The following is a 15,191-nucleotide window of genomic DNA, read 5'->3' on the forward strand; positions in this document are numbered from 1 at the left end:
AAATCACTGCAGCACAGTACCTGTAATACCTACATCATGCTCTATTCATTCTAATAGGATATTATGGTCAACAGTATCGAACGCTGCACTGAGGTCTAGCAGGACAAGCACAGAGATGAATTCACTGTCAGAGGCCATAAGAAGATCATTTGTAACCTTCACTAAAGCTGTTTCTGTGCTGTGATGAGCTCTGAAACCTGACTGAAACTCTTCAAATAAGCCATTCCTCTGCAGACGATCTGTTAGCTGTTTGACAACTACTCTTTCAATAGCTTTTGATATGAAAGGGAGGCTGGAGATTGGCCTGTAATTAGCTAAGACAGCTGGGTCAACAGATGGCTCTTTAAATAACAGTTTAACTACTGCTGGCTTGAAGGCCTGTGGTACAGGACTGCAGTCTTGTAGGAATAAGGTCTAAAAGACATGTTGATGGTTTGATGATGGAGGTTGAAGGAGAAAGTAATTGCTGAAGTTAACTGAGAAAGATTCATTGGAGAAAAAGACTGTAAATCAGGGGTCGGCAACCCTAAGCACGCGTGCCAACGGGTTAACTGATGGCACGACCATAGCTGGACTGGCCATCGGGCATTTGCTCGGTGGCCCGGTGACTTTTTTTCTTCTTCTTTGTAACGGTATAAACAATGAAAGGTGGTGGATTGGCCAGATGCTGGTCGGTGTGTAAAAATAACTCAGTTGTTTGGTGATGGCTATGGCGGTGCTTCCTCAGATTTAGTTTGGGTGGAGTTTATTTTCGTTGTGCTGACTTTTTACAGTCAGTTGCAATAACTCGTACTGCATGCTAGCTAGTAGGGATGTGCGGATCAATACTGAAATATTGATTCCTCCGATACCAGTCATTTATGTTCTAGAATCAATTCTCACATTAAAATATCGATATTTTAGTAATTTAGGGTAAATTTGTAGTTTATCATTAACAAGAACACAGTGGAAAGAAACTATATCATTCGGATTGTCTACATTGGAAGGAACTACTTCCTCTTCCACCTTTCATAGTCATGTGCGAAATACGGCTGTATAAATGTCTCGCAGCCCCTGGCGTGTGCACTCACAACAATGGCTGAGCATAATTGGAGTCATGTGCTGACGTATTTTACATCCACAAACAGCCGAGACGTGGGTTGCGATACATGTGGCAAGAAAGTGAGGTGTTGTGGCAACACCACAAATTTGTCAAACATCTCAGAGTAAATCATATCACAGAAAATGACGAGCGTATGTTGAGGTGAACTGAAGAGGAGGAGTGGACATGGACAGGTGCTGCTAGGGCGAGACACGTCTCTCACTGAGTCCTTTAGTGCTGCAGGCGGGCAAGGAGTTCAAATAGCGCACAACTTCAGGTTTTTTATTTCTATATGATTAACTCTGCATTATTAAGTAAGAACAAGTAATCTGATGTCTATAATTTGAGATACAATAAAAGATACAATAAATAAAATACGTTTTTATTTAGTATCGTATCGGATCAGTATCGTCGATACCACCCTGAATTTTACTTGGTATCATATCGGAAAGGAAATCAGTGGTATTGCACATCACTACTAGCTAGCATGACGGAGTTTCTATACAGCTGGGTGGGTGCTTTGATGTTACTGATGGTGAACTTTATTTTATTCACAACGTTAGTTAGTAGAGTTTCCAACCTTCCTGTAAAAAACGGAATCGTTCCGTATACAGAGAAAATATTACGCTTTTCATATTGAGGTGAGAAGGAGCACAGTTTGTCCCGGACTTAAGCTAGAATGAAAAAGGCACAAAGCTGGAGTTATTCTGTCGTTACACTGCACAGCTGCATCTTCTTCTCTCATTCTCTCCCCTCCCTCTCCTGTTGCTACTTCAATCATGAAACGGATCAATGATCAGCTGAACGGCTTTTCTCTCTTGTTTATCGCCCAATTTGCGCCAGAAACAGGAAACCAGCAGATGTCGCGCTAAACAACAGCAGCATGTTTAAGCTTGATCAGCTGTTGTTAGAATTTATTTAATATTAATTTCTAGTATCAGCTGATGTTTGCTGGAGCCACAGCTGTAAAAGCTGCTGGTCATGATATCGGTTTGGATATCTGGTGAGAGGGAAACATGAAGATGAAACCAGGAGATGTTCTTACTGAATCATCAGAGCTGAACAGGTGATGGAGAAACAGGTTTACCTTTTAGGTGACATGAATGAGTTGAAGGGAAGTTATGAACTGTTTATGAGAGACAAATAACACCAGCATCCTTTTCTAAGCAGCTGACAGCTGGTAACTGTGCAGGGGCGGATCTAGCAAAGTTTTGCCAAGGGGCAGGTAGGGCATTAACAGGGAAAGGGGGGCACAAAGAAATACTTTCTTATTCTCATTTAAAATGTCTCGCTTTTATTAAATAATTATCGGAATCTTACAACCAAAGTTTTTATCTGACGTAAAATGTATAGAAATCATACATATAACATCGAAGCAGCTGGAATCCACAGCTGAGCGTGTTCATGGAGCTTGCATTTTCACCTGCTGTGCATCACTACCTGTCAAGTTTAACTGTCTTCAGAACATTACAGAGGCCATATTGACAGGATTTGGGTCTACATGTCTGTGTGAGCAGATTTTCTCTCACATGAGTGTCCTCAGTAGGGATGGGTATCGTTTAGGTTTTATCCGATACCAGTACCAAACCGGTACTTTTGAAACGGTGCCGGTGCTTAAACAGTGCTAGAACCGGTGCTTAAAGAATGAAGAACACAAAATTGGTCCAAAAACCTCTCGTGTTCAGCTGTTTTTTGTAAAAAGATAACAATGTTAGCCTTTTCTGCAGCTATGGGGCATATATGGTATCACTTTTGGTTGGAAGCAGTGCTTAAACAATGGAAAACACACAAACTTTGTCCAAAAACCTCTCATGTTTAACTGTTTTCCACTTTTTCTTTGGTCATTTTAGCCTTTTTGGCCAGGGTGAAGGGAGTATCTGCCATCAAACAAGAAGACAGCTGCATGTAGCTATGATGATGTTTGCTAGTTCACCTTACATGCATTAATGTACTAACGTGGTTAGCCTACTCAACGTAAATTACACACGAACAACATTAAGCTACTCACGCAGAGAAGAACAGCTGCTGCTGCCATCATCATCCGTCATCATTTCTGCTACACTGGCAGGACTAGGGGCCAGGACTCTCCTCTTCGGGTTTTTGGGGGATGTTGCAAACTCCGGGTCCGATAACGGCACCACCCCGCAGTAGATGTGCACGGTGTGAGGTCTCGCAGCAAGCTATCAAATACGTGCATTTCTCGGCTTTTAAAAAACGCTATGCGTCGCCAGGTGTTTCATCGGATTTGAGGTGTTACCTCCTTTGACAGTATCACAGTATCAGCTTAAAGCACTTGTTGCAGGCTGCTGAGTTTGCATATTTTGCTGTGAAGTACAGCCAGACTTTGACCGCTTCACCTTGGGCATTTTTAATCTGTAGCTCTGCTCTAAAGGAACGTACGTACCTGGGCCCGCCTACTATCCTCGGAAACGTAAAATGATTGGCTAGAATCTAAAGTCATCACAGCTCAGGAAAATAAAGCACCGAAATGTGTGCTGCTTTTCGGTCTGATTACTACCGTTTATGTCAGAACTGGTGCCATCATGGCACCGGATACCGGTACCCATCCCTAGTCCTCAGGTAGCCGTCTGAATGCTGGACACTCGGAGATCTGCGTCTCTGAGTGGGAGACCAGAGATCACATTAACATGTGTGTCTCTGTATTAACAGACATGCAATATTGGCCCAGTTTATTTTTCTTATCATTCTTGTGAGGAGACCATAAATAGCATTTGTATTTTCTGTTGTACAGTTCATTTGCTGTTATGGATAAAAAGTGTCCTTTTTTTGTTTCAAAATAGCTGATAACTATTCGCTGATAGCTGCCAACATCTGCGAACAAATATAATTCTATAAAGTGGTTCTATATAGTGTGTAACTGTTAATATAGAGCGTTTATTTATTATTTATTGCTAATGCAATCATATGGCACACTGACTTTTGAGGAAATTTTAAATGGCACTCGTCATCAGAAAGGTTGCTTACCCCTGCTCTAAATGAATATCAATGGTATTTGAAGTATTATTATACATATATTTCATTTAACCTGAGCATTAAATAAGACAGAAGCTCTGTGTAAGGCCCACGTGGACGATAGACAATAAGAATTAACAGTGGTTTTTCAGTTTTTTAGCTAGGGTGGACAAGGTTAAGCATCATGCTTTAAAATGAATTAAAATGCTGACTGGCTCCAGAAGCTGGAGTGGAAGACTGCTGCCACCCCCTACCCACCCAGAGTAATTTTAATTACTTTCTAGGCTAAATTCTAAATTAGTGATTTAGAATTTCCTCTCCAGCTTACGAGTTATCTTTGAAGGTTAAACCAGGGAGACAAGTACTTCTGATTTAAGGCTCTCTTTTTCACGGGAGCTACAGTATCCATACATAGTGAGGAGGTAAAATTATTAACAAGATAACCAACCTCTGTTGGAGTAGCGTTCAGGTAGCTGCTCTGCTTTGTGTTGATACAAAGCATTGAAGATGATAACAGCGAGTGAATTACATTCTTAAGTTTAGTTACAGCACTTTCAGAAAGACATCTACTTTGATGACATATACTCCCCACTGCTGTGGAATCCATTACTGTAAAATTAAATGTAATTAGGAAATGATGAGACAAGAGAGGGTTTTCAGGAAACACTGTTAAATGTTTAGTTTCTATGCCATATGTCAGAACAAGACCTGAGCTGAGCAATGTTGTATTTTACTGCAGCACACAGCTCACTAATGACATTTTTGATCTGTAAGAGCACCTGATAATTTGGTCATGTGATCACAGGATCACATGATCAGAGAGTGTAACCCTCAGATCAGCTAAACATATGACATCACTTCCTGTTTTCTGTTTAACCTTAAAATAAATTCAGTACAATGATGACATCAAATCTGGAGGGTCAGCTGATCTTTCATGTCAATAATTGAAATTACAGAGAGCTTAGATTATTGATGATCTTCAGAGCTAAATATAGAAACATCTAAATTGTAATTAAAACGAGCTATTTACCTGCCTGGTGACAGGACGACCAATCAACACAGGAGGTCCTAACGCAGTTACAATGAGGGAGGGCGGAGCCTCTCAGCTCCACCTGCACAAATAGTTTGACCTCTTACTGACCAATCACAGTGCTTTATCTACGCCACAACCACAGAATCCACAGATAACCTAACAAGGTGCCCTTAGCGAGATGGGACATACATAATGAGAACCTTTGCACACAGAAGGATTGGTGCCAGCTGGGTATTGAACCTGGAACCTTCCTGCTGTGAGGCGACACACTGACCTCTGCAGCACCAATCCATAAATATCTGATCACACTGATCAGGTTTGAACAATCAGAAGATCAAATTGAACTTGCTGCACCAACAAAGAATCCAGCAGTACTACATACAGTACTAAAATAACAGTGATGATACTGGTAAAGTTATTGATCCAGGTGCTGATTATTGCCGTTGACACAGCAATCAATAACTAGGACAGACAACATCTCTTCTTTCCTGCACCAGCCAGACGCCATTTTCTCTCCCTCCTCTTTCCATCATCTCTGCACCTCCTCCTCTTCATCCCTCCATCATCACCCCCCCCCCCCCCAATCCTCTCAGTCTCTCAACGACCCCCCCCCCCTCCTCCTCCTCGTCTGCAGCACAAACAGAGGATGAATTAAATCCTCTGGAGAACGACAACAGCACAATGAAAGGAACCCCCCCAACCCTCCACCCTCCCTCCGCTCTCCCCCCTCCTCCTCCCTCCCGTCCGCCTCCTCTTCCTTGGCAGATACAAAAGAGGAAAAAGGATGGAGGGATAGAGGATAAAGACAGAAAATGGCAGCTCACCCCATCGCGTTCGCCTCCATCAGCCTTCCTCTCTCTCCGTCTGAGAGACAGAGTGCAGTCAGCTGGGCTCTCAGGCAGCCAATCACAGCCCAGAAACACACACAGGCAAAGAAGGGAGGGGCAGCCCCCACTGCTCCCAGCATGCTTTGCAGCAGGCTCTGCAGGCAGACTGACCGGGTTATTGAGACACACACACACACACACACACACACGTAAAAGGTGAACCTTTATTTTACTGATAAAAGCTCAAAGAACCATTTTTAGTGTTTTTAACCAACACACACACAGATGTGGGTTCTGAGGACAAATGAGACGGTGAGCTCAAAATGTTGCAATGTAAGCTCAACATCTGTGGGTTAAAGGATAACACAGTTTCTGCACTTTGAGACCATGTCAGAGAGTAAACATCACTGACTCTCCTCCGCCGTTTGCTCTTCATGTCATCAACACACAATGAGTGATGTCATTGGGTCACATCAGCTCCTCGTATCTCCTTCCTTTGTCACCCGGTCAAACTCGACAACATATTTTTGTGTTTTTGCCTCAAGTCAAACAAATTTGCTTCTTCCACCTTCAGCAGGTTTCTTGACTATTTTGCAGAGTACTTTTCGAGGTGGGAAGTAGAGCAGGGCAATATGACCAAAAATATTTGTCATGATATACATTTGAAAATTTGCGATAACGATATAGCTGACGATATAATTTCTGCGAGACAAAAATCAACTCCACAACTTTACTAGCACAAAAAACACCCATCCACTCATTTTACTTAAACAAGCAGCTGTTTTTTATGTGCATTAAAGCTATATAAAAATTTAACAGTGCAAATGCAAATTCCTTGCTGAAAGTTTAACCAAAAGGCATTTCCAGTAGAAATGGGCTGACATGAGTGCCAAATAAGTGTGCCAAATAAAAAAGTCAAATACGTATTTATCGGACCATAAGGTGCACGAGATTATAAGGCACATTAAGCGAAACAAAGCAGTCAGATGAGTCAAACTTTATTCAACTCATTGTTCTTGCTTCCTCCACTTCTGTACCATTGATTCATTAATGCTGTATTCTATCACAGCTGCTCTATTCCCATGTTGTTGCAGTATATTAATGACTAACCTTCTATTGTGGATGGATTATCTCAGTTGTTCTACTGACTGAAGTTTGGTCCGTTTACAGCATCCTGCCATGTGATTGCATTTGTCTCTAACCATCAGGAACCTTCACGTTAAATTTTATTGAGTGGAAAAGTGTTAGCGTTCATCCTCGAGCTTCACTGTTTATGTTATGCTAACACAGCTGTGTTGCTAGCCTCATTATATACCAGCTAGCCCAACTTCAGTAACCCTACAAACATCACTGCTGTGTAGCTTCCTGTCTTAATTTATGTTGGAAGTGATAGCAGAGCTGTACGTTTGAATTTTTTCAGAAATCTCTCGGTCATAACATGCTATACCACGTTTAGGTAACTAGCGAAACTAGCGAGCTAGCTTCCGCTAACTTCTGACTCCATTAAATGTAATGAATTCTGTTTTCATGGATGCCTGGATGTTAAACTTCCTAGTTACACCTGGTAAAGCAGCAATGCTGATCGTTTCATTAAAGATGAAAGAATTTAGACAGTTTTAAACTCTCAGTGATGTTCGTTTGACTTTGGGACTTTAAAAGTTTTCCAATTTCATTGTACTATGTATGACTGTGCAATGACAATAAAGAGTTATCTATTATCTATCTATAAAAGACAGAGTTTAGGACCCAGATTACTCCCAGATTTACAAGCACCTTAGTCCGACAAATACGGCAATAACAACGGCCCGCTTGCATGTTCTACGAAAAAAAGTGCTTTGTTGTGTATCTGACGGACAAACACCAAACCAGTTTAGCTGCACCATTTTTACAAAACATTCCTGCTCATCCGTTTCACTCAACAATCTACTTTCCCCATTCACATTTTCCGTTACCGTGCATTCTCCGTGCTTTTTCGGCGCATGCGCATTTTACCCATATTCTATTGCGATATGTCATTTTCTTAACGTTGCCTAGCTTTGTACCGGTATTACCGTGAACGGTATAATATGGCCCAGCCCTAATTGACACTAGACAAAATACTTTACAACTCCACAACTTTATTAGTGCAAAAAAAAAAAAAACATCAATGTATTTTCACTTAAACAAGCAGCTGATTTTATGTGCATTAAAGTTATATAAAAATTAACAGTGCAAATGCAAATTCCTTGCTGACAGTTTAACCAAAAGACATTTGACAAAGAATTTGGCCGACATATCCTTAGCATAACCATGTATACTATCCACAAAACCTAAAAAGAGGTTATACACACACAATACGGTAATATTATGTTGAAGCACAGTACGTATCACTCCGTGAGGCTCCTGCCTACAGTAGCCGTAATGCTCCGACATCCATCAAGCGGTGCGGGTTTGTAGCTTAGCAAATTCGTACTAAAACATTTGACAGATTTTCGAGCGCCGTGTACCACATAAAATCGTTTTGAGCTCAGTAAACACAACCGGAATTCATACATAAGGCACACGGGATTATAAGGGGCACTGTCGATTTTCAGAGAAATCAAAGGATTGATTTTGAGTGTGCCGTATTTTCCAAAAAACACGGTAATAACGACGGCCCGCTAGCATGCTCTACCAAAAATAGTGCTTTGTTGTGTATCTGACGGACGAAAGTCATGTGCATATGAAAACAAAGGTATTGCGCATGTGCGTTTTACCCATATTCTTTCGCGATATTTCATTTTATTATCGTTGCCCAACATTATACCGGTATTACCGTGAACGGTATGATATGGCCCAGCCCTAGTGGGGATCATCAGACACCCAATAATATATGATTGGGTGTCCGATGATATTGCGATTTTTAACTTTTTGTGACATGCTGAGTATTGCAATAACCTATATTATAATTTCTCACCTTTTTCAACTGCAAATTATATCCTCAACGTTAGTCCAGCACAGCAACACCCACTGAGACCTGACATAAATGTTGCCATAAGACACAGTCAGTCTGCTATTGGCATGCAGTCTGATTGTGATAATACAGTTAACTGTGATAAATCAGTGAAAAATCACATGTTGTTGTCTCCAAAGACACAATTTCACATTTTGCTATTACATTTGCATTCCGCAGCTTTCCTGTTCTTTAGAAATATACCTGAATACAACAGTTCTCTTTCAAACATTCGTTTCCGTGTCTCACTATGGGGAACGCTCTCTCAGCGTTGTCTTCAGAAGCCTCTATATCATTACTCCAGCCAGTATTGGCTGGCAGTCGTGACACTTGCATCAGGGAGGGCCCATCCTCCTCCCTATAAAAGGGTGTGACGCAGCGTCACCCGTCATTCAATTTCCTCTTCTCGCTTCTTAGAAACCTCATCTCTCCTGACTGTGAACATGAGTGCTAGCTTAACTGTCCACGAGAGCAAGCTAACACCTTGGTCACCGGGCGCTAGCACGGCTCGCGTTTCGAGTCGCCTGCTCTTCACCACAGAGCCAGGTCGGAGAGTGTGTTAGCTGCCACGACGCATCTAGCACAACTGTTAGCTGACCAAGTTAACTGTCTTTGCTACACACCGTCACCAAGCCAAGTAGCACAAGCGCAAGCCACCACACTAGCTAGGTCATACTAGCTCACCATAGCTACCCGACCGAGAGAAGAAAAGAAAAAAAGATCAGCGTTAGCCGTCCAGCCATTCCAAGCTAGCTACACCAAGCAGTTGCAAAATCTCAGGTTCAGATACACATGACGCGTGTGTGATGTGCCTCGGGCTGCAACATGCCCAAGCGGCTATTTCCACACCGGGTTCATGCGAACACTGCGCTCGCTTCACCCTAAAAAGCCTTCGCCGAAGGCTAGCCCGCCAGGCTAGCCTGTCGAAGAAGCACCCAATGCTGTCTCCAATCGGCCCACCGATGGAGCACACCGAGTCCGCCACACCAGGCACCAGCTGGGTCGACGAGATAGATATCGTCCTCCCGCTGGTGGATGATGCCGAGGTCAGCTGCGAAGCTATGTTGTCTGATTCCCTCGAGGCTAATGACGAGCTACTCAGCGAACCCTCTGAGGGAGCGTCGGAACATCTCGTCTCCGACGAGGATGACGACGTTTTCTTTGCCCCCTCCGGTCGGAATTCTGCGACACAAGGAGCCGATTGTGATAACCCCGGCACACAGTCCCGCGGCATGGAGCTATTTGACATTGCAAAACGGGCAGCTGAAAAGTTGGCAATCCCATGCCCCGCGGTGACAACAGAGACCTCCACCTCACGATACGAGGGTAAAAGGCTCCCCGTAGCAAAGCGCACTACTAAGCAGGTACTGCCGCTTTTCCCCGAATGCGTGGACGAGGTCACACGCTGCTGGGCAAATCCATTTTCGTCACCCAACCCCGTGCAGGGAGCGGCGGCGTTTGACTGCACTGGAATGAAGGAGAAGGGCATCTACCAAATTCCCATAGTGGAGAATCTGGTGGCTTCTCATCTCCACCCAAACCAGAAACTTTCCATGTCATCTGGTCTGTCCCTGCCCTCCAAGGCCGAACGCTTGCAGTCCTCCCTGGCTGACAAGGCATATAAATCGGTTTCCACCACCGCGAGGGCATTGAACGCCTCATCGCTCCTGCTAGCCTACTCGGTGGAGCTCCAGGACCAGGCTGCTGCGAACCTGGATGCTAGCGAGCTGTGGGAAGAGCTGGGCGTAGTTACGGACCAGTGTCTCCACCTCACTAGAGCAGCAGTACAAGCGGAGGGCAGAGCCCTCAGCATCATCGTCCTACAGGAGAGGGCAAGATGGCTGAACTTGTCGGGGCTTTCGGACAAAGAAAAACGTGACATTCTGGACGAAAGCATCGACGCCGCTGGCCTTTTCGGGACCGCCGTTGCCACCATGCAAAGACGGTGCGAGGAGAAAAAGAAAGAGGGAGAGGCCCTGCAGCTGTGTCTGCCTAGGAAGACCCAGGCTGCGCCCCCGCCTCCACCCAGTCGCCGCACGTTCGCTCAGGTCACCAGCCGTCCAGCCATTGTGCTGACGTTTAAAATCCCTCGCCGCCCAGCCTCGCAGGTCGCAGCCCAGGGTCCCATAGGATCGCAGAACCCTAAGACCCACTAGCCCAGGAAACATGTCCCGCCTGCTGCCGCTCAGGGTGCCCCAACACCAGCCAAGCAGTCGGACCGCAAGAAGAAGCGGACTGCCTAATATCCCCCACGGGGAGATCGGAGCCGGACCAGCCCGGGCTCCAAGTTCACTCCAGGGCTCAGTTCCAGAGCCCGTTCGGAGAAGTGTGTTCTGCCTCCACATTTCAGCGCCTGGGACTCGAGTTGGATCCCACAGAGCGCATTTCAGCAAAGAGACGACGAGACACTGTTCAGCTGAATCAAGCATGTCAGTCTCACAAAACACACTGTTTATTAAAAAAAACTCACCCGTTGCATCCAGGCATGTTGCCAAGGGCACGGGAAAAATTTGTGAAAAACACAGAAAGTATGTTGAACAACATAATGCCCCCACGCACCCAGACACCACCGGGGTTGATTCCCTCAGTGGTGTCCGGCCCCATAAGCGCTGGCATGCGCAGCCGGGTCTGGTCCGAAGGACAAGTTTCCGCCACAAGAGGGAGCCAGAGCTCCGTCTACTGTGGAGCGCCTGTCTTTGGGGCCGCTGTCAGCAAGAATAGAGAGATGGCGAGCTCTCGCTGCGCCACAATGGGTTGTGAGGACATTAGAGCGAGGCTATCGTTTGCAATTCGCAACCACCCCTCCCCAATTTCACAGAGTGATTTTCTCTCTTGCAAAAGGCGAATCAGCCAGGATCCTGCAAGAAGAAATAACTACCTTGCTATCAAAGGGAGCAGTACGAGAAATACCCCAGGAGCAGAGCCAATGTGGCTTTTACTCAAAGTATTTTCTCGTGCCCAAGAAGGGAGGTGGACTGCATCCGATACTGGACCTACGGGCTCTGAATCAGCATCCGAGGTCATACATAGACGATTGACTACTGCTATCAGAGTCAGAAATAATGGGAAGAGAGCACACCAGGTTGACAGTGGATCATCTGATGGCTCTGGGTTTCACCATAAACTACCAAAAGAGTGTCCTGCAGCCAGCTCAGGCCATCTCTTTCATAGGAATAGCTCTAAACTCCGCCTCGTACAGAGCATGTCTCTCTGTGGACAGAGTAAAAAATAAACAAAAAATGCTATCACATGCCAGGATTTTTCAGTTGAGAAGATATCTCCCATTCATAAAATGCCTGCAGATGCTGGGATTAATGGCGTCTTCACTGGCGGTCATTCCACTAGGCAAACTGCATATGAAGGAATTTCAGCGATGGGTTGCATCACTGAGACTGAATCGAAAGCGCCATACCTACCGCCATATCAGAGTGACAGCAGACTGCGCTGCAGCACTCCACTGTTGGAGAAATCCCACATTTCTCACTCAGGGGGTGTCACTGGGGGCTGTCACAGCCAGAAAGGTGGTGACCACGGACGCGAGTCTCACGGGCTGGGGTGCCACTCATGAGGGCAGAGCAGTGAGCGGCAGCTGGGACTCACAACAGAGGGGTGCTCACATAAATTTGCTAGAATTGCTAGCAGCATTTCTAGCACTGAGACACTTCCTTCCCCTGTTGAGAAACCACCATGTTCTGATCAGAACAGACAACACCACTGTTGTGGCATACATCAACAGACAGGGCGGGTTACGTTCCTGTCCTTTGCACATGCTGGCTCGCAGACTGATCATGTGGAGCAGCATCAATCTGTTGTCACTGAGAGCTACTCACATTCCAGGAGCTCTGAACTTGGGAGCAGACTTAATGTCCAGGGGAAACCCGCAGTATGGGGACTGGACCCTGCACCCACATGTGGTGACCCAAATCTGGACCCGCTTTGGCCAGCCACAGGTCAATCTGTTTGCCTCGAGGGAGAACGTTCAGTGTCCACTGTATTTCTCCCTGAGGGACCAGGAGGCTCCGCTAGGGGTAGACGCATTAGCTCACAACTGGCCACATGCTCTGCTTTATGCGTTCCCTTTGCTGGCCTTAATTTCTCCCACTCTAACCAGAGTGAGAGAGAGAGGGCTAACAATGATATAGATCGCCCCAAGATGGATGAGGTCCCATTGGTTAGCGGAGATTATGCCCCTCTTGTGGAGCGAACCTTGGCCTCTCCCTCTCCGACGAGACCAAGTCTCCCAAGCGGGGAGGGGGGGGGGGGGGGGTTGTTAAAACCTCAGTGTATTTTTCTTTTCTTTTGTTTTTTTCTTGTTTTTCTTAGTTCTTTGTTTGTTTGCTTCTTTTTTTGGTTTTTGTATTTGTTATATTTTTGTGTTTGCTGTTATAAAATCCAAAATCTAATAAATACTTGAATTCTTTTAAAAAAGGAAATACAAACTTGAAGATTAATTATAACTTTATAATATTGATAATCAAGTGTCTTTTTTTAGGTTACATTAATCACATGACTAAGAATACTCTGAGTAGAAACACTTTTGTTATTAGTATTAGTATTTTGTTTGTATATTCTTCTCTGGGGACCACGGGTTTGTAGAAAATGTGGGCAGGATGAAGTAATAGCCGCAAACACACCTCTGACCTGACGTCTGTGGCGTGTGTTACAGTTGTCAGTGACAACTTGTCACACTCAATTTATTAAATTTAGCTTCACGAATAGTATAATTTTCTCTTTACAAAACATTTCTGTGCATACAAAAAACTAAAACTACACTACCACCCCTCACTTGTAAAACCTTACTTTATAAATTGTGCGTAAATAATCACTATTTAATCAAGTTTAGATACATGTATTTGGAAAATTGTTTCACGTGTGGTCAAATTCTTTCGTATGTGTGTGAATGGGAACATGCGTTTGTGAGTTCTATTCAATTCACTTAAATTTTATTTTTATAGCACCAAATCACATCAACAGTCCTCTCAAGGCGCTTTATATTGTACAGTAGCTCGTACAATAATAGATACAGAGAAAAACCCAACAATCAAGTTACACACAAATCACGGCACATATTTGTAAATCTTAGTTTACGCTTGTGGATGTAAGCAAATCTCTCCATAGAAATCAGCTTGAATCTCTGACTTCACGAGGTATATCATAAAACCAGCTGTGCAGTCCCTGAGTGTGGCCGTGGTCTGTGAGGACGATCGGCTCCACTTTCTGGAACCACAGCTGCTCCTCAGAGAAAAAATTAAAGTATATTTGAGGAGGCACCATGCTCCGTAAAAATCCTCTAATCTAGACGACTGATCGCAATCAGGTGGCACAGGTGCTTTTCACAGGTTATGAATACACACAAAACATCTGAAAACCTCTGCCTGCTCAGTCCTCAACCTCAATGTGACACAACTACACCCAGAACTGCAGTATGACAGTCAGAGTACACAACGAATACATACAGAACTGCAGTATTACTGCTACAGTACACAGAGCACACAGATTCGGTACTGTTGTCAAAGTACACAAAGAACTGCACTACTGTTCTTAGAGTACACACAGAGCTGCATTATGTGTGTACAGTGACAGTCTGAGCTGTCAGCAGTACTGCAGTAGTGCTTCTGGGACTTTTCGGTACTGCACTACTCGCGGTACTGTAATATCTACAGTACTTGCCATTTGTCCTGACAATAGCAGTTAGCCGTTAGCTGACCCGGCTAACTGTGCCCGCTCCTTCACGGATCAGTACCGGAACCAGTCCGGATCAGATGCCCCTCCGCCGGTCACATAAACAGCATTTCTGCCCCGGTGTCCCGATAAACTGGAGACCGGTAGCAACACGTCCTGAGAGTGTCCACAAACAAACAGCCCTGTCCAAACAAACAGTTAGCACGGAGCTAGCACGGCTCGGCCGCTCTTACCGTCCCGGTTTAAAGTCCACTTCAGGAGGCAGTCTCACGCTAACATCCCGGAGACCCGCAGGAGGAAAGACCCGGGCCTTCAGGGGCGGCGGAGGCCGCTCATCGTCCGCGCAGAGCGGGAAAAGCAGAGTTAAACAAAGTGGGCCAAGTTTGAACTTTGAGTCCTTTTTGTTATGGAGGAGCCGCGACCGCTGCCGCCGCCATCTTCTTTCTGTGTGTGTGTTACTCTGAGTGTGTGTGGGGGGTTTGGCCCTCCTCCGCTGCACGTGTACTTTCCATCGCCTTCTCACTCAGGTGTTCTAGGATTCCGTGCTGAGGTTTGTATAGAAACGCTGCAGTGACCCCACCAGAGATGTTTTTAGAGTTGTGGTGTGATTTCTTGACAGTTTGG

The 15,191-nt window shown here is 44.9% G+C and overlaps 2 protein-coding genes across 7 annotated transcripts in view; one reads left to right on the forward strand and one right to left on the reverse strand.

Annotated features, from left to right (window-relative positions):
• apc (APC regulator of WNT signaling pathway) overlaps positions 1-15,059 on the reverse strand; it is a 28,127-nt gene extending 13,068 nt beyond the window's left edge. For 2 of the 6 annotated variants that reach the window (XM_085169192.1, XM_085169190.1), the window contains exon 1: positions 14,801-15,058. The gene's annotated coding sequence lies outside the window, so the exon portion shown is untranslated. Of the gene's footprint in view, positions 1-5,911; positions 7,591-14,800 lie in introns of those variants that run through there. The other 4 variants (XM_085169187.1, XM_085169191.1, XM_085169189.1 and 1 more) reach the window with 4 other exon arrangements.
• LOC146514890 (uncharacterized) lies at positions 7,644-13,131 on the forward strand. Its single transcript, XM_085169210.1, has one exon. The coding sequence runs from the start codon at positions 9,692-9,694 to the stop codon at positions 11,039-11,041; it is 1,350 nt and encodes a 449-aa protein (XP_085025336.1). The 5' UTR covers positions 7,644-9,691; the 3' UTR covers positions 11,042-13,131.
• Positions 15,060-15,191: the final 132 nt, after the last annotated feature.

Source organism: Neolamprologus multifasciatus, chromosome 7, assembly GCF_963576455.1.
Source record: "Neolamprologus multifasciatus chromosome 7, fNeoMul1.2, whole genome shotgun sequence".
Taxonomy (NCBI): Eukaryota; Metazoa; Chordata; class Actinopteri; order Cichliformes; family Cichlidae; genus Neolamprologus; species Neolamprologus multifasciatus.